General features: G+C 46.4%; 2 protein-coding genes across 3 annotated transcripts in view; one reads left to right on the forward strand and one right to left on the reverse strand.

Moving 5' to 3' along the window:
* The window catches only part of MTOR (mechanistic target of rapamycin kinase), a 115,312-nt gene that overhangs the window by 46,632 nt on the left and 46,221 nt on the right, over positions 1–22,459 (forward strand). For both annotated transcript variants that reach the window (XM_074377433.1, XM_074377434.1), the window contains exon 28: positions 11–156. In XM_074377433.1, coding sequence (XP_074233534.1) covers positions 11–156 — 146 coding nt within the window. The remainder of the gene's footprint in view (positions 1–10; positions 157–22,459) is intronic.
* ANGPTL7 (angiopoietin like 7) lies at positions 4,684–11,077 on the reverse strand. The gene is made up of 5 exons (XM_010957546.3): positions 10,158–11,077; positions 7,632–7,732; positions 6,874–7,068; positions 5,999–6,197; positions 4,684–5,775 (listed from the first exon to the last, which is right to left on the reverse strand). Exons 1-5 carry the CDS (start codon positions 10,525–10,527, stop codon positions 5,606–5,608), a joined length of 1,035 nt encoding a protein of 344 aa, XP_010955848.1. The 5' UTR covers positions 10,528–11,077; the 3' UTR covers positions 4,684–5,605.

The raw sequence follows: 22,459 nt of genomic DNA on the forward strand, positions 1-22,459 counted from the left end.
TTTCCTCTAGGGCCCGCTGCCACTGAGAGATGACAATGGCATTGTTCTGCTGGGTGAGAGGGCTGCCAAGTGCCGAGCATATGCCAAAGCGCTACACTACAAAGAACTGGAGTTCCAGAAAGGCCCCACCCCCGCCATCCTAGAGTCTCTCATCAGGTAGGCTGTAAACCCTTTTTAATTGCTGCCTTCACCTGAAGTGGCCTCTCTTCTCCCACTGCCTGGTGCCAGTCCAGTGGAGTCACTCAGAGACTTCTGCTCTGTGAACTCTGCCATCGGGTCTGGCCAGCACGTTTAAGTGAGATGTGGTTGCGGGTGGCTTTCCCCAGTATTCTAACCATAATTGTCATTTCTGTTGACCCTGAGCACCTGGACTCCTGCTGTTTTCTAACCTGTGTGTGCTTGTCCCAATGAAATCAGCCTAGAAGCAATTCTGTGGCCAGAGCAGCCTAGGAAAGATAGATTTTAGGAAAATCTAGGAAAGATAGATTTTATGTCTGGGTTAGATAGCGCTCTCTGGCTCAGCAGTCAGAACTGGTTTCTGTGCCTCAAAGACCACCCGAAGGCAGGGTGAGGTTTTACTGAGTAAGTATGTTGGTGCCTGAGTCTTCCCCCTTGGAGTCCTGAGTATGAAAGGCAGAGCCAGGTCTGAGATTCAGTGGTCTTTTCCTCTGATTTGATTATGTTCTCTCCTAAAATGGTTTTGAGTCTTCTGGGTATGGAAAAAATATGTTGTTTAATAAATTCTTTGCTGTTTTGAAATTACAAGCAACCTTAAATGTTAGCTCCATAGCTCTTAGAGAGCTGTTCACTTTCCCTAATGATTGTCAGAGAATATTAACTCCAGGATCTAATTATCCTCAAATGCTACTAACATGGTTGATTATTTCACTACAGATAGTTTAGGAAAAATCACCCAGCTAATAAGTACCTCTTCTGTGGCTGAAACAATCTGCTGTGTGCAGTGCTTCCTTCATTTGAAAGGATAATCAAATAACCAAATTCTCTGCTAGCTCTGCTTTTGAGTAGATGCTAAAAAGTGTTCCTTGAAATTCTTTAAAAAGTGACCGAGAAGATAGAAATAGAATCATGTTTTTGCCCAAATAAATTAGACTTGGAGAGAACATTGATTTCTAAAATACCGCGTAGGATCAGTTATACACCTGCCATCCCGTGGGGTAGGCGTCAGTTTTAAATTAGGAACTGCAGAAGTGAAAACTGTCATTTCTTCCTCCCATCTGTGGCCTGGGTGGTACACTCTTGCTTCATAACTAATGGAAAACCCGGTGACTGAATATCGTAGCCTCAACATTAAATAGCTAGTTTTGCACATTAATTTCCTTGCTAACCTTTTTCTGTTTGATACCTCTCTGAAACCTTCCTCATCCCACCCCCCATATTTTTTCCCCATATTTGAGACGGTCACAGAAGCATTAATGTTTATGCGGATTTGTAGTAGAAAGATACCACCAAAGGCCTGGAAAAGTATTCAAGAAGGTCATGTAACTTCTTAAAGCCAATATATTTGAAAATAAGTCCTCAGCATTCCTTGCAGGTTGACCTTGGCTTTTAAGAAAACAAACAAACAAAAACCTCTGGCCCCAGGTAGAGGCAGGGCCTCTAAGCTCTGAGGTTGATTCCTAGTCTGATTCCTCTGGGCTTGGGGTTTTGCCTCCCTTCGGTTGGTTTCCTGTCTCTTCCCAACATCCATCTCTTTTGTTTCCATTTGGAGCTTTTCCCACTGACTTTGTAAAACTACTTTTTCTAAGCGCCATTGCACTGTTCTACCATCATTTTCACTGAAGACAGTTTTGAGAAACAGCCTTAGGCAAAGCTGCTTATTACCGAAGTGGCTCTCAGCACTACCCCAGTCCTCTGGGTGAGCCTCGTGGACATTCCTCCCACGGCCCGTCCCTGGGCCGCTACGGTGATTTGGTCTTGGGGGCATTGCTGTTCAGTGAGAAATTGGGTTCCCTTCCTCACAGCGGCCACTGGAGAGCTCACAGTTCAATTCCTGGCCCACCTGTAACAAATTACAGACATTTTACCTGCTTTGTCTACTGCCCTCCACCCTCCAATTTTATTTTTCCTATTCGTCTTTTTTCTTCACCATTTGTCTATGTTTTTAAATTTAAATATATACATTTGAGTCAACTGCGTTAAATCTTTTTGAAACAATCCAGTTAACCATACACAGAAACATCTTTGCACCGCTGATTCTTAGTTTTTATTTTTGTTGTAAAAAACTGTGCTGTGCTGACAACACTGTTCTCTTGCTGCTGGATCAGTCTGTCTTCCTACCTGTTGGCACTTTTATCTACCTGCTCCAGGACAAATCAGATCCATAGGTAATCCCCAAGCAGAGCTTACACTGAGACAATTTAAACTATGCCCATCTCCTCAAGGTTCATATATCAGTAAGTAGTAACTGGGGAACTGAGAATTAAATGGGTATTCGATTATTTGGAAACACACATGCTCCTGTAGACACACACACACACACACACACACACACACACACACACGTTTTACTTGCTGCAATAGCATTAGGGTAAGTTCTGGTGGCCTGCTAACTTAGTCCATTTGGGACACAGTAACAAATTATCATAGACTGGGTGGCTTGAACAAGAAACGTTTATTTCTCAGAGCTGGGAGAAGGATCTAGATGCTGAGAAGTCCAAGATCAGGGTGCTAGCATGGTTGGGTTCTGGTGAGACTCTGTCTGTGTTGCTAATTGCCAGCTTCTCTCTGTGTCTCCACATGGTGGATTGTAGAGAACAAGTTCTACGGGGTCTCTTTTATAAAGGCACTAATCCCATTCGCAAGGGTTCCACCCTCATACCCAAAGGCTCTACCTCCAGATACCATCACACTGGGGATTAGGCTTCAACGTATGAATTTGGGGTGGGTTGGGGGTGGGCGGGTGGTGAGGGAGGGACACATTCCGTCCATAGCACCTGCTTTTCTTTCTCTGCCCTAAGTAGAACAGAGGGTCTGGTCAAACTGGATGCTTTCACTGCGTAACCACTGACATCGCATTGTAAGAAAATTTTCTGAATGAGACATCTGCAAAATTGAAAATAAAAACTGGAGCCAGTACTTACTAGGTGGACGTGCAGCTCTAACAGCTGCCCATCGGGCCTGTTCTTTTTCACACCTTCCCTGCCTCCTTCTTTCACATCTCTTGGAGGATATGGTCAGAACACAGTGTTCTTTTACCTTCAGGAGCCACACTGGGCTCTCCCTTTGGTTCCTGGTGGTTCTGTCCTCCGTAAGGTAGAGGCTTTGCTGTGCTCACCTCTGAACCCGTGGGATCCATCATCAGCCTGCCCCAAAAGAGATGCTGTAAAGGTGGTAGTTATGTGAGAATCTGCACCTCTGTAGGTGACGTGACTGGGATGTTCTGAGCTTCCTTTACACCTGCTCTCCCCCTCCCTCTGCCCTTCTCTCCGAGACGTTTTCCCAAAAGGGTAAAGTAAACCACAGATGCCAAATTAGAGCCTTAGTTTTTTTGTTTTTGTTTTTTTATGCCCATTTTTGAATTGTATTATTTGCTTTTTTGCTATCAATTGTATAAGTTCTTGATATATTTTGGGTATCAACCCCTGATCAGGGATTATGGCTTGCAGATATTTTTCTCCCATTCTGTGGGTTGCCTTTTCAGTTTATTGATGGTTTCCTTTGCTGTGCAGCTTCTTGGTTTGAGGCCATCCCACTTGTTTATTTGTGCTTTTGTTGCCTAGAGCCGCAGTTTTCAGTTGTGGGGCATGTAGCTGAGGAGAGAGAATGAGGAGCGACTTCTGCCGTAGGCATCTCATGCTCTTCCCTCCCCTCATCTCTTCCTAACCCCCCATCTTTTTCTCCCCTCTCTGAGCAGTGCTGTGCCCGCCGCTGAGCACTCAGGTCCCCTGCTGCCTTAGGATGTTTCTGTCTGACGGCCTGTCCCACAGGAAGCCCTTCTCCGGTCTGCTTCTTCTCTACTCACTTTATTTCTTTCACATTCTTCACATTTTCTTTATCCATTCATCTTTCAAAGGACATTTTAGGTTGTTTCCATATCTCGGCTGTGGTGAATAATGCTGCAGTGAACAGGGAAGTGCAGATATCTCTTTGAGATAGTGGTTTTGTTTCCTTTGAATACATACCCAGAAGTGGAGCTGCTGGATCATGTGGTGGTTCTGTTTTCAGCTTCTTGAGGAACCGCCAGACTGATACAGTAGCTCTGCCAATTTATATTCCCCCTAGTAGTGCACACGGTTTCCTTTTCTCCACTTCCTCACCAACACTTGTTATCTCTTATCTTTTCAATAATTGCCATCCTGCCAGTGTCTGATGGTATCTCATGTTTTGATTTGATAGCATTTCCCTGATAATTAGTGATGTTTGCAAAGTATTTTGAAGCCAAGTGGTGGCACTGGCCACTGTGGGGGCTGGGTGGATAGTCCAGGATCTGACCTCTGCCAGTGGCTGCCGTGGCCCTTTTTGTCCCTCACTTTCTCGTTTTTGACTTCCTGTCCCTCTCTTGGTTTCCCTGAAGACTGCTAACACACTTAGAGTCTCTTTCTCACTGCTTACTCTCTGATTTTTCACTTAAAGCTTTTCACCATGCTCTGAGTGGTAATAGGAACATTTTTAAAGGAACAAGTTTTAAAAGTTTGTTGTAGAAGGAAAAAGAAACTTTGCACATTTAAAACAAACCACAGTATTTTATTTTCACCAAGCAGGATGCTTATGTACAGCATGAATTATTAACCATAGTGCCATTTACTTTCCTGTTTCAGCCATTTTTTGTAGCCAAGATAAAAGAGGAAGCTCTTTGAGCCCTTTTCTTACAAAGTAAATAAAAATAGATATATCTATACTGACTAAATATTTTAAGGCAGTTTTGTGCAAGCGTCCACAAGGGAGTTATCTTCACCGTCCGTTGGAGCTGCTGCCTCCACTAGACCCACTTCCTGCCGCTCAGCGCTGCACCCTATTGAGGCCGAGGAGTTGGGGGGGGGGGTGGCGCTCAGAGCCCAATTGCAAGGCCTAGTGCCGGAGAGTTTCCTCCAATCACTTCCAACCTGGGTCCGTTTACCTCCAGCAGAATAGTTTTTGTCTTTAAAAAAAGTATAGACTGAAGGCAATTTCATTGGCTTTAAAAATAGAATCTCCCTTTCTCCACCACCCTCTTCCACTCCTTTCTCTCATATCCAAGGGAATCAAAATAATATGGTTCTTTTTAGCAAAGGGATGTTTTTCTGCCCTCAAATAACCTAGGCCCTAGAGAAAATGGGTAAAGTGATCTCACAAGTATTTTTCTTTCACAGAAAAAGCCTGTGGGAAAGAGAGGCTGCTGCTGTGCAGGGATCACAGGCAGAAAGCCCACTCAGCCAGCCCCTGAGAGGATGTGTCTGGACCCACTGTGTTTAAATACTTCCTCCCACTTCCTGAAACATCCTTAGCGCATCATTTTTTTGTCCTCCTGAGAGACTTGCTCTCCGATGGAGATGATAGGCCATTTTCCGTCCCTCCCCTTTCTCAACCCCCTTCCTCTCCTTCCCTGCCCTTTCCCAGCCTCCGTTTGTCTCCATTCCTCCAGCCCTGCTCCACAGCAGGCTTCTTTTTACGGCTGGAAGTCTTCTGGACGGATTTTCATCTCCACCCGTTTGAGGGAGTAGCTGGCCCCATGCCAGCCGTACCAGGTGATGCCATCCAGGTGCTTGTTGTGCTGTCCGAGGCGGTAGTAAACTCCATTGAGGTTGGAGTCTGTGCAGCAGTTGTACCAGTACCCACCTAGCACAAGAAACAGATCAGTGCTAGCATGGCCTCGGGAACAGAGAGACTAGGCAGCAGGGATTTGTGCTGTTTTTTGAGCAGAACCTAAGCCAGTAGAGCCAGTATCAAAAAGGAGTACCAGAGGCAGAATACCAGCTGTGCAATTATAAATTCACACTGTCTCCTCAAGTGGGGCTGTGGTCCTGCACCCAAACCCCCTGCTCCCAACCCCAGATCTCACCTTTCCTGAGCTGGGCACACTTGTCTAAGCAGTTGTCATTGTCCTTGTCCTTGGTGCTGAAGGCTGTGTTGTTATGATAGATGAGGGCGTCATTCCCCACGTTGCCACTGTAGTTCCCCAGGAAGAGGCGGTAACTGTTCAGCTCGTTGCCCAAAACGAAGTGGCTGTACTCGGCGTAGCGCTTGTTGCCCTCCCAGTCCTGTCAGGGGAGGCAGAGCCTTAGAAAAACTGCAGCAGGGCCTTGTTTCATCCCATCCTGCAGCACGTCTCTCTCTCCAGCTGCAGCCATTCATCTTTTAACTGCTGGGAATCTAGTAAGACTTTATTACTTGTTTACCTCTAGTTTAACACACTAACCTGGGAATCAGAAAACAAGGGTCCTAAATCAGACTTCTTTCCTGAGTCACCATATGGCCTGATTAGTCTCTCGTTCTCTTCCCCTTCACATCCCTGTCTGTAAGGTGTAGGTGTGTGTTTTGCTGTATCCCACCCTGAGATGTCCTAGGAGGAACTTGAGGATATAGTGATGCTTCAGGGCCTTTGATGAGGGTCACCAACTGGGATCAGTAAGGTTTGTACATAGAGAGCCTCATCCCCCAGGCCAGGGCAGGGACCACGGTGTCTCAGCCCAGCTGACTGTTAGATTCCTCAGCTCTGGTCTGAGTCTGGCCTCTTCTTGTGTACCTATGCCTCACTTTTGTGAAAAATAGGAAAAAACCTCGTTTTCTTCAGCTGTAACTACAACCTGCAGGAGAACCATCACAATAAATATACCAGCCTCTGGTAAATAAGAGTAGGAGTGACACCCCCAGAATTGTGCGCTATTGTGCGTGGCGGCCCTGGTCCTGTCACGGGGAGCCAGGCCTCATGCTTACCTCCATCTCCACACGTAGCCGGGTTGGCCGCCTGGAAAGCCGGTGAATGTGTTCATTCCCCAACCAGAAGTCCCCACGGATGCTGCCAAAGCCCTGCTTATACTGCTTCCAGTCCCGGTAGAAGGAGACAAGGCCACTCTTTCGTCTCTGAATGGTGGTCCAGCCGCCACCTGAAGTCTCCATGTCACAGAACACCTGGAGCAGAGAGGATGCTCTGGTCAAGACCTGCCGAGGCTGGCAGCATGAGCGGGAGGGCGCCTGCCCACCTTCCTTCTGTCCCTACGGAGCCAGTGGACGTGCACACTCTGCGGTCACGCTGGCTTACGGGCAGGCTGGGGGTGTCCCGAGGAAGATCCAAACTGAGGATGAGAGCGAGTGCACATCGAGTTTGAAGGGAAATGATTCAGGTACTTCTGATCTACTCCTTCCATGTTCCCTCTTTTCTCCTCCCATAAAGAGTAACTGCTGTAGGACCTGGCAAGGGATTTCAGCTAGTTAGGAGGTGGTGATCGCATATCTAACTGTGCTGGAAGGTTTCGTGTTTGGTTGAAAGTGATTTGAAGGGGCAAAACAGATGCCTAGATTTTTTTTCCCCCGTAAATTGAGTGTCTGTTTACCAGCTCTCTGGTATTTGGTGTGTGTGCTTCTCTGTCTTGAGTTTCCCTCTCTTTAGCCTGTGACTAGCCCTGTTGTACCCCGCCTTTGAGGGTGTGGAAGACAGATGACAGAACATGGGCAAGGGGCTGTGAGGACCTCACCTCCAGCTCAGGGCTGCCCAGGAAGTCATCGGGAGGAAGCTTATACACTCCAGAGATGCGGTAGTTCTTCTGGTACAGGGACGAGCAGTCATAGATGGCATCTACAAAAGGAGCAAACCACGGGGGTGAGTGCCCAAACCCAGGGGCTCCACAGCTGGCCAGCATCCCTGCTACACCTAAGTTGAAAGTTTAAAGACAGAGGCTTCATTTCTACTGTGAAATTTATGTGAGTGTTCATTACCAGGCAGTGTCTGGATTTGGGAGAGGTGGGCATCAGGAGACCAAGAAGGGGTATGTTTTGGCTTCACTGGTGGTGGGGCTGAGAGGTAGGGAAGCCCTTCACCTGGTTAGCACAACGGTACAATCAAACAGGTGGTTTCAGGTTTGCTCTGAAATAAATTATCCTGCTGTAGTTCTAGGACATGAATTCTGGAAACGTTACAGTGTGTGAGGGCCACTAACAGATGCTCCTGTTTAATGGATTCAACTTCTGGGACAGCCAGCCTTTGTTCCCAGATAAGTCATGGGTTCTCATAGGGCTGGTTTTATTGTCATTTCTCGGTTGGTTGGTTTGTTTTTCAGAGGTAATGGCTGTTGTCTACTAGGACCCTAATTAACCGAGATCTCTAATTTTCTCTTTTCCCCCTTAATCTAATACTGCCAGACAAATGAAAAGGCAAACACCCTGAGTAACCCATGGAGGCCTTCCCCTGGCACTGTTATTAAAACAGGGAAATGAGAGCTTTGGGCAGGCTGGCTTTCACTCTGGGGTTGATTTTAATGTTTCCTCAGCTGCCCTGGGGGCTAGTGCTTCATGGCAGATTTTGTCTCCCTGTTCTAAATATCAGAGCGTTCCTGGTGGGGAAGGGGGCAGCCTTTTCTGATAGGATTCTGAGGGCAGGAACTCTCACGTTTCCAGGAAATGCCTCCTGCCCTCTGTGTCTTGGGATTCTTTTCTTGGTGACTACTGCTCTGGTCGAGAAGGGCACACAGTTGGCAGATGGTACACTTCCACTATGGGAATTGTTCAAGGCAGAGCACATTGGGGAGGGCAAAATGAGACCCTTGTCTTGGCCCTCAGAGTTCTTCACTTCCTGTGACTGAGGAAAGTATCAACTTCCTGCTTTCTCCAAGGAGCTGGCTACTTCCAGAGTATAAATGTGACCCAACATCTAGTAATAGAGAAGAAAATGGGGAATGATGACCTTGGCGTGAGGAGTCAGAGGCCCAGCCGGAGAGCTGCGTTTGACTCCACAAACCTGCCTGCTGGGAGATGAGAACATCTGTTTGCAGGACCAGAGGTGGCACAGGTCACATTCCTCTGTCTGGCCTGGTCCTCTGCATATCTGGTTTCATCTCTCAGACCAAATCCAGACTTACTTGTCTGGCAAATGGCCTGAGAATACCTTTCTAATCCCAAACTGAGGGTCAGGCAGTACATGCTTAGAGAGTAATTTACACACATATTGGTTTAGATAACAAAATTTTTAAGGTTCATTTTTTATGTTAAAACTTTTTCTTCATTTGAACTGAGGATGACCAGTGATTTACTCTCTTCTTTGTTCTTGGCTTGGTTTATAATATGACCAAAAAGTTGGAGGTTTCTTTAAGTTTTTATATCAGCAATAAATGACACATCTATGGAATATGCTCCTTTCAACTAATAATTTCCTAATAATTTCAGAAAGCCAGATTTCCCTCTGAGCAATAAATTCACCTTGGTCTGTTCAAGCCAGGCTAATTAGAAACTGGAAGTTGTTTTGTAAAAGAAAACATTAAATGTATCTTATTTTTAGTCTACTAAAAATCCAAATTCCAGCATTGTATTTTCTTATTTCCTGAATTATAGGGGAGAGTTTTATCTGAGATCATGGGGAAAAATAGAAATATCAGAATTGGGGAACCTTGAGGAGCCAGTCCTTTTCTGAACATGAAGGAATTCTTCAGATGGCTCTGGGCGGTGTCTGGGCACTTAATTTTGAGCCAGTGAGAAGAGTTAGATTTAGAGAGAGGACACAGAATTCCATTAATGCCCATTCCATTAAATCATAGGGACCCAAGAGAACTGTTTGTGGGGAAAACTTTGCTTCTAGAGATGTTACAATTTTGGTGTTCATTCCTGTTTCCTTAGTACTGAAGGTACAGCCTGTCGGCTCTGGATAAGGAAGTGAACTAATCAGGAAGACTTGAACCCTCTTTCTAAGACTTACTGCGTGACTTTGAGCAAACCACATGATCTCTCTGTGCTCCAAGATGGTAATTCATACCTTCAATACGATGAAACATTGTAGGAATGAAAGAGACCTGGGTAAATTCACAGAACATTAGAAATCAACAGAAATACTTTGTAAGCTTTTGCTAAAGAGAAAATAGAGCTGGTGGCATGTACCCGAGAAAGTAAACCCTACAAGAACCGCCAGTGATTGTTCTGACAACCATGTAACCTAGAAGCACCACTGCAGGCAGGAGACTCTCAGCTGCTGGAGGGGGAGGATGGTGAGCAGTGTGAGGACACGTCCTCCTTACCTGCCGAGGTCTGAGTGACAGTCTGCGCTGCCTGCAGCTGCATGATGTCGATCTGGTTGTTCATCTCAGAGAACTTGCTCTCGGCATCTGTGAGCCGCGACTCCATGCGCTTGGAAGTGCTCTCCAGCTCCATCACCTGCATGACCACGCTGACCCAGTCCCTCTCCTGCTTCTTGCCCAGGTCGCTCAGCAGACTGCTTAGGTTGGCAATTTGGGCCTTGAGCTCCTTCACCTCTTCACAGCAGGAGGCCAGTGTGAGCTCTGCAGGTGTCTTGCGCTTAGGGGGCTTCTGTGGCCACACTGGGTGGCTGACAAAGGCCACGATGAAAATGCAGAGCCAGGCCACGGCTGAGAGAGTCTTTTTCAGCATCTTTCGTGGCCCTGGGTGAGGAAGGATCTTCCTTTGGGGGAATCTGGATATGCCCGGCTGAGGCTTGCAGAGCTGCCGCAGATTCTAACCTACCACTTTCACTCTTGGTGGACTTCCCACTTTGTTGTTTTCTCTCTCTCCTTGCTCTCTCTTAGCCTTTCTCAAAACTTGAGTTTCTGAAAGTGCAGCTTAATTGGGCATCCCATGGCTTTCCTTCCCAAGTCTGAATGCTCTGCAAACTCAGCATCTTAAATATTGTTTGCTGCCTGCACCTCCACCCCCACCATGGTCGTGCATGGTGCCTTAGCCCCTCCCAGCTCATCTGGGAGGGTCAGGTGCCTGTTGGGTGAAGTCAGCGTAAACTTAGGCCAGAGGAGGGGAGGAGAGAGACGGGGGCGAGTCTTTCTTTCCTTGCCTGCACAGTCTCTGGGCTGAGACAAGAGGATTGAATTTGTGTTTCCAGTTTCGCCTATTAGATTGTGCCCCTGCCAGCCACTGGCTCAGCTCTATCAGCAAGCAGGGCAGGGCCAGAAGAATTTCCACATTCCATTCTGAAGGTTATATAACCATGGGGTGAGCATAAGGTAGGCAAAGAGAGTTGGGAATGAGAGTCGCCACTCACCCAGGGAGACCTGTTAATGCAATCCATGCTGTTTATGCGAGGAGCTAGTATGTTTTGGCATCCTTCTGCGTATGCTTTTAACAAGGCTGGTTATTCCTTTCTCTGATCATCATTCAGTGTTTTACAAAACCCTCTTTCAGCCTGGATCTAACGCCGTCTTATATTTGAAAATTTCCAACTTATCAAAGCTTTAGAATTGAAAGGATAGAGTAAATCTCATAGGAAGCAAAAAAAGACTTTGTAGTTTGTACCCACAGGATTTGCCCAGTTGTTTTTCTTTTTACATACTTTCTCCTTTGGTAAAGAGTAAGCCAGTACTAGCCTCTCACACTTGACATTTGGCAAGGGGGTGTCAGTGATGGCAGCAGGGGAAAATGCAGGTCTTGGTCCTGGAATGAGTGCCCACACGGCCATCGGTCCTCAGGCAGAACAAAGAACAGGCCCAGCCATGGCCCATGGTTCTAAACTTGGGAAGTATGGTAAAACATAGAGGAAAGAATTCCCGTTGCCTGATAAGCCTTATCTAGAGTCTCATTTCCTTTTCTCAATGGAATACGGTTTGTAAATTTAAAATTATTCCCAAGGGGGAGAGTATAGCTCAAGTGGTAGAGTTCCTGCTTAGCATGCACAAGGTCCTGGATTCAATCCCCAGTACCTCCATTAAAAAAATAAGTAAGTAAGTAAACCTGAGTACCTACCTCCCTTTCCCCAAAACAAACAAGCAAAAAACTAAAAAACTAAAATTATTCTCTATACATGATATGTATCCCTGAAAATAGGCATGTTGTGATTTTTCATGTACTGTATTTAAAGGACATTCTTCCTTTGAAAAGAAATGTGGGAAAAAACTTGGTTTTCAGCAAACCTTAAATCCTTAAAATGAGCTTTTCACTAAGAATGTAAGCACAGGCCCTCTGTCCTTACACAGTAACTGTCTTTGGAACATACCCTTGCCATTCCCCTGTTGTGGAGTCTCTGAGGCAGCTCAGGAACGTTGCTGTTCGCTGTCGGTCCTCCACACACAAGCCTGATGCCTGGCAGCCCTCCTTCTCGCTGTGACCCCAGGCCCTTTTCCAGCCCGAGCTTCTGCTTCTCACAGTCATTTCTGTTCAGGCAGCTGGAGTCACCAAACACTGTCTTTTTCTGTAAATCGAAAAGCAGTAGTAGATCAGGTAAATCAAAGTTTGTTCTCTCACCTCCTCATCTTCTTTGCCTCCTTAGGAGTGAGGATGTTGCTGGCAACCTGTACCAACTTGTCATTCTGCTCCAGAGTCTATTTAGGACAGGCACTATCAGTCGGTCCCCGCTCTCTCTTTGCAACTATCGAGTCCAGCTGGGCACTGCAGTCTGAGCTCGCAGGGTCCACGTCACTCACGTGAACCTTGCCCCGATTGGCCACATCCTACAGGGGGCATCTAGCAGGGCCTTTAAATTCCACATGGATCTTCAAGATGATCTCCTCGCCATCAAATGACACTGAGCTTAAACGTGTGCCACAGAAGTGCCATGTGACACTGTCACATATAGTGTGACACATGAACCGCGCTGCCTTGGAGCTCCACGGAGCAGCATGGTAGAGGACGTCATGGAACATGGCACTCTGTGAACTCCCAGCTGGCTTTCTGTTTGTTCTCCCCAGGAGCCACTTTCCCTGCCCGAACAGAAAAATGTTATGAATAGGATTTCATAACTGGGCAGAAAATGAATCAGTCATTCATATTTGCAACCCGTGTAGCAGTCCTTTCCAGGAAAGGTAGGAAGGGGTTCCTAAGTTTGGACCAGATGCATCTAGCTTTTAGCACAAGTGCCTACTCTCTGGCATTTGTTTTCTGGAAACTTATATCTAACATAAGGCTTAAGTCGGAGACAGAAACTTTTCATTTGAAGATTTTCTCAAATTGCCTCAGCTGTCCAAATCTCAATACCCACTCCCCAATCTTGAGAAAAACAGCTAATTAAGAGTACAGCTCATGCCAGATTATCTACCCTCCAAAATATCCACAACCCGAGGTATGTCCTAGATTCTGAATTTCTAAAAGTTGGAAAAATAAGCCCTTGTTTTGAGTACAGCTAAGCCAGTAGAGAAAACCAGGACGAATGTGGAGGCCTAGAGCGGTGTTCCCTTCTCTGAGAGCCTTCTAATCCCTTGTCTGCCCTTCAGTGAACAAAGTGCCCATAACAATGGGAATTAATTGAGAAAATATGGAAAACCTGGGTTGGACACCTTACAGTTTTTCCTTTCCTCCATTTTGCTGGTGGTGAAAGAGGGTCAGCTTGGTGCTCCTGGGAAAGACGCTTCTGAAAAGACAGCGTATGTTCTTAATGAGAAAAGCCAGTGAGCTTTTGCGTCACAGTCTGGGCTGCTCTGCTGTGGGCTGGCACCAAGGATTGGAGGCATCCAAGCATCCTGGGGGCTCCAGAGCAGAGAAGGTCTCTTCTACCCCAGTGGGGGCGTCATGTCTCATTTTCTTGAAAATGCCCCTATCGGAGAGATTCCTCATTTTCCAGTGTATTCCTGCCCCTGCCTACCCTTACTTCATGCTCTCAGGACTGGGGAGGGAGAGACAGCTGCCCTCAGTGACAGGCTCTCAGTTTGTGGAATGAATACATCTCAGAACCTGCCTTGTTATTAGTTTAATTGTGTGCTTCATGGTCATATTTTACTTCTTCTGAAGTCTTCTAATGTGTCACGGCTGGCCTTCCTATATATGGACATTTACTCCCTGACCCTTCTACTGCTCAGTCCTATTTCTATCTCTGCTGCAAGCCCAAGTCCATCACAGCAGGCATTTCCACCTCTTCCACAAGCCTTCTAGTTCACCACTTCTGCCAAAGAGTGTGTCCTGGGCTTATTAGAAACCTCCTTTCAGAGTCTATGGTTTAATTATAGCACCTGGCAAAACACTCTGTCCCTGATCCCTCTTAGGAACCTGTAGCAACGTCTGCTCTGCTAGCCACCATGCAAGTTGCAGAGCAGTGGCAATGCCAGCCCCGCCTCCAGTGCCTGCAGTCTAGTGGCGAGACAGACAGCTGACCTCAGGGTGGTGTGACCGACTGGGGTGGGGGACACTGCAGAGGAGCAGTGCCCAGCCCAGCTGAGGTTCTAGAAGGCCCCCCAAGTGATAGCCAGGTTTTTTGTTTGTTTGTTTTGTTTTGTTTTAATGAGGAAGTAGCCAAAGTGGAAGGGGGCATTCTGAGCAAAGGTGCAGGTGTATGAAAAACCTGGGCTTATAAAACGTAAGTAGCAAGTGAGCACAGGAGTCAAGAAGGAGGTGGAGGGGCAGCAGGAACTAAAGCTGGAGGAGTGGCGGGGAGCTGGGCCTAAGGGACCTTACGAATCCGGATTACTCAAGAGACAGAGCCTGGGGGGAAGGAATCCAAGAAGCTTTTACCTCTTGCTTTATTTTCTTGAGTCTTACCAGGAAGATGGCTCTTCATATTGCCAAACAAGATTTTTAACTGGAAGTGGGTGGCTTAGAACATTAGAATTTCTTAAAATTGTACTGCATTCATATTAAATACTCTGAAGGGGTCATCTGGCTTGAGATTAAGGAGGCAGTATATGAAGGACTTTACTTAGGTCTAGAATCAGAGAAATCTGGGTTCCAGGCACTTCCCATCACTTGATATTTATATCACCCTGAGCAAATTAATTAACTTTTCTGAGTTTACCAATCTGTGAAATGGGGATAAAAATCATACTACTTCACTTAATAGGATTTTTGTGAGGGTTAAATTAAATATAGCAAAAGATTGAAAATAGCTAAGGCATTTTTGAATAAGAAAAACAAATTTGGAGAAACTACCCTACTAGAAATCAAGATTTATCCCAAAGCTAAAGTAAGTAAGTAAGGCCATGCAGTATTAGCACAAGGACAGCAAATGGAGCAGGACGCAGTGTCCAGAGACAGACCCACGCGTTCATGGACACTTGATCATGACAAGGTAGCACCACAGAACAATGAGGAAAAGACAGTCGTTACAGTAAGTTCTGCGGGGTCAGCTAGGTAGCCTTATGGCAGGTAAAGCTCTTGACCCTTACCTCATACCACACACAAAACCTCAAGTCCAGGAGATTTAAATTCTAAACCTGAAAACAATAAGGCTTCAGGAAGATATATAGGAGATTATCTCCAGCATCTTGGGATAAGCAAAGATTTCTTAAACAAGATTCAAAAACCGCTGACCGTAAAGGAAAACACTACCAAATGCAATAAAAGGAGTCATTTCTTTTCGTTGGAAAATACCATGAAGAGAGTGAGAAGGCAAGAAGACATCTCCAATACATAGCTCTGTGTATACTGTATCAGGGTATATATAGAACTCTTACCAAACAAACAGAAAAAATAGCTGATTAAAAGACTGGCAAGAGATGTGAACAGGCACTTATTTCACAAAAGACTATAACCAAAAGGCCAATGAATACATGAAAAACTGCTCAAGCTCAATAGTCATTTATGGAAACAGATTTAAACTGTAAGATGTACCTTACACACCAACTAAAATGGAGGACTGAAATGGAAAACACTGAAAATACCAAGTGTTGACAAAGATGGGGAGCAAAAAAATAAAAAATTAAAAAAACATGTGGAGCAACTGGGATTTTCCTGCCCTTCTGATAAAGATGTAAATTGGTAAAAAAAGAAACAAACAAACAAAAAAAAACACCTTGGAGGGCTGTTTGTCAGTATCTCCTGAAGCTGAATGTGCCCTGTAACCCAGCAATTCTGCGTCTAGGTTTGCTCCCAACAGAAACGCAAGCTCACGTGCACCGGAGACACACACAGGGATGTTTGTGGTGACACTACTTATCGTAGCCCCAAACTGAAAACAACCTAAAACCCCCATCAACGGCAAGACAGATAAAGTGTGGTATGTTCACACAGTGACATACGATTCAGCAATAAAAAGAGAAAACTACCGTGGCGTGCCGTAATGTGGAGTGTCTCACACAAACATAATGCTGCGTGGTTCTGTAGAGCTCAAACCCTGGTGAGACTAGTCAGTTGTGTCAGAAGTCAGATGGTTGGTACCTCGGGGAATGAGGAAGGAGGCCGTGACCGAGAGGAGACTTGGGCGCTCCTGGGATGCTGGCAGTGCGTCACGCTCTGGTTCTTGGTCTGGGTGGTAGTTGCAAGGGTATCTTCACTTTGTGATAATTTATCAAGCTGAGCACTTAGGTGTATACTTCCCTGTGTGTGTGTATATATGTTACACTTCAACCAAGAAGTTTTTTTAAAACTAGGTAATGTGCATAAAACACTTTGAATTGTGTCTGACACTTAGTCCGTATCCAGCAAATACTCAGTAGTCGTATTTTGGTATGCCATTATCATTTCATCAGAAAAACCTTCCCTGCCCACTCGAATCTAAAATAAGTCCCGTTTGCTATTCTCCATCTCAGTGCTCTGTTTTCTTTGTGGTGTTGACCTCCACAGCGCTTATTTCCATCTATTTTTTGTGTATCTACTTCGCTGACCTGTAAGCTCTGCGAAAGCAAAGACCTTGCCTGTCTCTTCCACCATAGCAGTTCTGGCATCCAGAGTTCCGCACAAAGCCTGAGACAAAAGAGGTACTGTGTTGGAACTTGTCAAATGAAAGAATGAATTCCCAACAGAAGGTTCTCTGCCCCTAAATAAGCATGTGTCATGAAGACGTAGGGTCTCTCCCTGTGGTCGTTGCCAGTGTTCTATCTTGGGAAGTTCTTCATTGTAGGGCACTGCCTTGTCTCCTGCTTCGGCATTTTCCTCCGTAGACCTTTGTTATAGAGTCAAAGAAAGTGGAAACTGGAAGAGTTGAGATCATTTGGTTCAAACTTCTTTATTTTTCTTTTAATTTATTTTTTTTTGTTTTTTGGGTTTTTTCTGAGGGGGAGGTAATTAGGTTTATTTCTTTCTTTCTTTCTAGTGGAGGTACTGGGGATCGAACCCAGGACCTTGTGCATGCTAGGCATGCACTCTACCACTTGAGCTATACCCTCCCCCTAAACTTCTTTATTTTTAACGACTTGAGGTAGCATCCTTGTTGTATAATCACTCTGTATCTCTGAAAACCATCGATTTACATCTCACCCCTCTTTACATATGAAGAAGATCAGTAAGAGGGCCACAGAGCATTTGGGGTAGGGTTCTGTCCCCCTGCTGTTTATTCTGGAGGCCTGTGTGAATGGTATGTCCAGTGACTTCAACCCACATTGGCCTGTCAGTGGACCCTCATCACAGCCCAAGTGGCCACATGCAGCAGCTGATGTTGAAAACAGAACAAAGAAAGTAACATCGTATCTCTGAGCAGCAGTGTTCCCCATAATTAATCCAGGAACCTAGCAAATCTTGTCTGTCTCCAAAGGGGAGTCAAATGCCCATCACATTGCAGTTGCAGAAAATCTCTCTTAGCCAGAGATGAGACCCTGCTGGGCACAGGGCAAGATCACAAGTCTGCGCCCAGTCGTCCTGGGGCTGCGGGGCCTCCCTTCAGCCTGGGCCTTTGCTGCCCTGACTTAGGCAGCACTAGCAGGAAAGGGACTGTAATTGTTTGAGAGTGTTAAAGAAATCGAGCCAGTTTGCCTGAGCAACAAAATAATGGTGAGGGTGACTGGGCTTTACAGTCTACAGGCAAGGGGCTAGATGGACGAACAAACCCACTCTGTGTCTTAATTCTAAACACATGTTCCCAAGGTATCACTGTTGCGTTGCTTGGAAATCTAAAGCCAGCTTCTACAGTTCTTCCTGGCTTCCAGAAAAGGTACAGTCTTGTTCTTTTCCCACATCTCTGCCTGAAGAAAAAACACTCCATCCAGAGGGGTGAGGATTTGCTCAAAGCTCCTCACTTCTTGGTAAAAACACATTCCAAACCTCTGGGCTCATGGTCTCTTCAAAAGTGCTAGTGTGCCTCTAGGAACCTGTATCCCTTGTAGAAAAGCTCTAAGCAGCAAAGAGTGGGCGGGTGGAGGAAAACCCTGTGTAGCCAGAGTACAAGCACAGATTGTGTCTTTCTTTCTAGCCCTGTCTTTTTCTTTAACACCTTTTTACATCCAGCCATGCCCAAGAGGCAAGTCTCTCACCAGTCACCAGTAGAGTGTAAATTTATTTCTGGCCACTCTGAAGGCTTCTTACAGGTCCACTTTACAACAGCTTGCCTCTGTACAGCCGCCAAGGAAAGCTGCTTTTTAGTGCAGGAAGCTAGCCATCACTGAGGAGCTGTACAATGGGAAGAGTCCTGAGGTTTCTCCCAAAGCTGACCAAAAGGACACAGGGCCTTTCATTGCAGCCCAAGACCATTCTGAAGGGTGCAGCTTGCTGTAGGTCAGTAGTACACCTCTGCTCTTGCACTGTGTCTAGCTCATTGTGGATGACTGGAGATTTAATGGGACCACTTGGATGGTGGGTTAGCGAAGCTGCTTCTGATTTTTATCTACCAATATGGTGAGGGGGTGGACTGCTGGCAATCAAACGGTGTCGTGGTGCTCTGAAACTTTGAATCGTAAGCTGTATCTGATTTCAGACATGTTAAAGTGTGAAGAAAGTGAGCATCTTAGAACTGATGAAATGCAGTAGGTGTCCCATGGCCATCTCTGACACAGTCTGTCCCAGTGACAATGAAGGTATCAGCGCTGGCACCATTAGTCTCTCAGAATTCTTTTGGACATCTCATTGGCATGAATCTTAATAATTCAGTTGTAGTGTGTCATGGTCCTCTTCTGTCAGCTTTTCCTTACCGAGAAGGAAGGCATATTGTTTCCTTCTCCTCATCCCAGGACAGGCATCAGTATTTCTACAATGTGGCCTAACTCCTTACTGGAATAGAAGGCCTGCTCACATCTGCTCACACAATTATAAGTTGTAGAGAGTTCAAAGCTGCCAAGTCGCTGGATGCCAGCTTATTTAATTTTTGTTTCCCAACTTCATCCGTATAATAGACTGAGTCAGAGTTCTTGGACGCTGCCAAAGCTAGGAAATCAGGATTTTTCCCAAAATATCAACTCTACTTTGAGTCAGGGTAGTTGAAAATCAGCTCTGGGTTCAATCTGTCAGCCTTCCGCGCTTTGTTCCTTCCCGCCTTCTTTTCCCTGACAGCTGCTGCTTCCTGATCGTCTCTCCCAGAGATCTTCATTTCACTCTGGATATGAAGGTGCAGAATGGAGGAGAAAAACCTCCAGGCATCACCAGAAAAGGAGCAGTGCTCATTGTTGTAAAAGAAAAAGATAATGGCCAATTTGTCAAGAAGTGTTGACAAGAAAGATAAAGTTGGAAGTAATTAACTGGCTGACATGCTGGGAGTGATGCACCCGCCAGTGGCTCCCTAAATCAGCCAGAGCCTTGGAAGTGTGACAGCCATTCATCATTTTTACAGCACGCCTCTGACAGGCCCGTGGGTTGGAAACCCAGCCAGCACAAACCGTGCGCTTTGACGCTCCGGGGCTGTGCAGCCTCTCAGCCTTACAAGGCTGGCGTTGCTGGGGCGCCCAGGCCCCGCATCCAGCCAGGAGGTGCCTGGGGCTGATGTGTGAAATGGGGCAGCTTGCCTGGTCATTGCTGAGCACTGTGTTCGTGCTCAGAGAGGGCACCCTGACTCCCAGAGCTGACCCTGCAGGCTTCTGCAGGACAGATCACTTACTGAGCACGAGTGGGCGCTCCTGCCACACTCCCAGTGCCCCGGACTGAACTGGTGCTGCTCTCCCCCGGCCACCAGGGTGCGCCCGCGAGACTGGTTACATAAACGTGGGGTCCGGCAGCTGTATGACAGTCTTTTGCAGCTGATAAAAGTTAATTATGAAGATTCTGGATCAAGTGGGAAATGCCTATGATATGTGAAAAAACAGAATACAAAATTAAGTGATCACTCTGGCTCGCCCTATGTATGCCATAAGTATTTATATAGAATATGCATAGGCAGAAGTAGTATTTTGGGAAGGTGATTATATTGTAGTGAACTTCCCTCCCCCAAATTTTTCTTAATTAAAAAAAAAGCTATGCCTCCCCCATCAGTTATGAAAAGATAGGATTTTTTTTTTTGTCTCTCCTTTCCCTAATCTATACAGATGTTAGCATTCTGGCTTTTTTATTCTCAAGCTCCTAAAGCAAGAAAGGAAAGTCTGACCTGCCTGACCCCGGGGTACTGTTTCATCACTTGACTCTGGCTTTAAGTGGGGAACTCCAAGGCCTGCCAGGCCCCTTTGCATTCTCTACTATCTGTGTTTAAATCATCCCTCACCGCCTTTCTCCGCCTCATAGTTCAGATGTTCTCACATTGCCTTCTGTCTTCACTGCCGTCCTGTCACTTTTAAGTCACCCTACTCAAAAACAGACTCTCACATCCTCGAGCTCCCCGGTCCATCCTGCACCCAGAGTCCCAGGGTAACTGCCTGATGAAAACATCAGTCCCCCCAGCCCCAGATCTTCCTGGCGCTGATGGGAATCACGCTGTCTTGCTTTTAGTCATATGTTAGGCACAGTGCTAAGTCTTGGTGCCAGAAGAGGTGCCGGGGATGATCTGAAGCAGTTACCACTCTGTGAGAGAAATAAGAAACACTGCTTGATCCAGTGGTGAGGACCCGAAGCAGTGTCTACTTGGCCTCAGCTTAGCTGGTCAGGAGCTCTTCAGCCAGACCTGCCGAGGTCCCTGTCAGCTGCATTGCATGTGTCACCAGCCCAGCAGCAAGGGAATTCAGAGAATTTCTACTTGACAGGGAACCAAATAAAATGCAGACCATGGCCTGCACTAGAAATAGACAGGAGAAAAGGCCCAGAGCCATTTGGGAAGCAAGTGCATAATGTTCTCCTAAATTCCTGCTGGGAGCACTAGGAAAGCCTGAGTGGTCCCCCAGATTGCCCGCAGATGCTCCTCGTTTGCCTGGCCTCCTGACTCGGGCTCGGGCTCGTGTTGGGTAATCCTGCCTCGCTTCGCTCTTAAGAGCTGAAGGTCACCAGAGTGCCAAGGCTAAGGGATGAGGTCGATAGCCAGATGACCTTGGACTTGCTGCCTGTCCAGAAGCCTGCGGAGCAATGACTTAGGAAACAACAGAGTTCAGGTTTCTCTTCAGGTGGTAGGGGTGGCATCTGGATGCCAAGCCAGACACTCTCCTGTTGGTTTGCTAAGGGGTCAGCAAACCTTGAGCAATTAGTCACTCATTCTTTCTTCAGTCTTATCCTCAGTGACACTGGTCACCACCTGCCTGTGAAAAGCACTGAGGAGAAACTCGAAGGGGAAAGTTGTGGGAAGGAAGCAGGCCCCGCTCCCAGCACCAGCTTCTCGGCCGTCACTCCTGGCAAGGAGACGCCCAGGCAATGGGAACCTCCTTCACATCTGGGTCCTTACTCAGCCTCCCCCTTTTCCCTACATCTGGGAAGAGATTTTTGGATAGTGGAGAAAAGATGCTTGGTGTAGGCTGTTTGGTAGAGAAGGCATTGAGGCAATTTCTTATTCTTATTTGTTAATTCTGCTCAACTCTAGAAAGCATCTCCCTCAATTGTCCAGAATTTTCCCAGTTTCAAGCTCTTCAAGACAGCTTCCTTTAATAAAAATTAAATCTTAGGATGGAGGAGGGGAGGCGGGGAACGAATGAGTGACGATGTCTGAATAATTGCCTCTTCCTCTCTTGATATCCTAAGTCATTGTGTTTTCCTGTCTGGCTCTCTTCATTGTATTTCTAACACCAGGTTTATCTGTGGGCTCTGCGTTTTATTCTGTGGATAGAGAGCATCTGTTTGCTCTGTAGATTCACACTCCACAAGATCTCAACTGAGTGTTCTCACTGGAAAATGGAGTAGGGTACAAATACATCCCACACCCACGTTAAGACAGCAGCAGGATGGGGTCCACTAGCTTAGAAAGTCCTCGCACTGCAGCTGTCTTTTCCTCCTGGCCTCAGTGAGCAGAGAGAGGAGAGAGGAGCTCTGGTCCACCTGTCATTTCTGCACACTGTTGTCATGGGCACGTTAGTACCTATGCCTCCATCTCCCTAAACTCGTTTATTAGCCGTCCCAGCGACAGTGAAGTCTGGTTTGGATCATTAAGCACTCCCCTGCTGTTGGGCTGGGGCTTTGAACAGTTTGCTCTTTATAAGCCTCCAGCATTAATAGGGAAAGACTCCGGGGCACACAAGGGAGCGTTTACAGAACAGGCTGTAGAAAACTCCCAGCTGCCCTATAAAACAAGGGCTCCTCATTAAGGGGGCCTGTGAGCAGAGGTGATTTCTGCACATGAGCCACACGTACAGCCTGAATTTAAAAGGGGGAATGTTTCACAGGACAGACCTGTGTCACCCAAGTAAGCAGGAGACTGGGGACTTAGTGACTGGGAACTGCTAAGTTT

This window comes from Camelus bactrianus, chromosome 13 (genome assembly GCF_048773025.1).
Source record: "Camelus bactrianus isolate YW-2024 breed Bactrian camel chromosome 13, ASM4877302v1, whole genome shotgun sequence".
Taxonomy (NCBI): Eukaryota; Metazoa; Chordata; class Mammalia; order Artiodactyla; family Camelidae; genus Camelus; species Camelus bactrianus.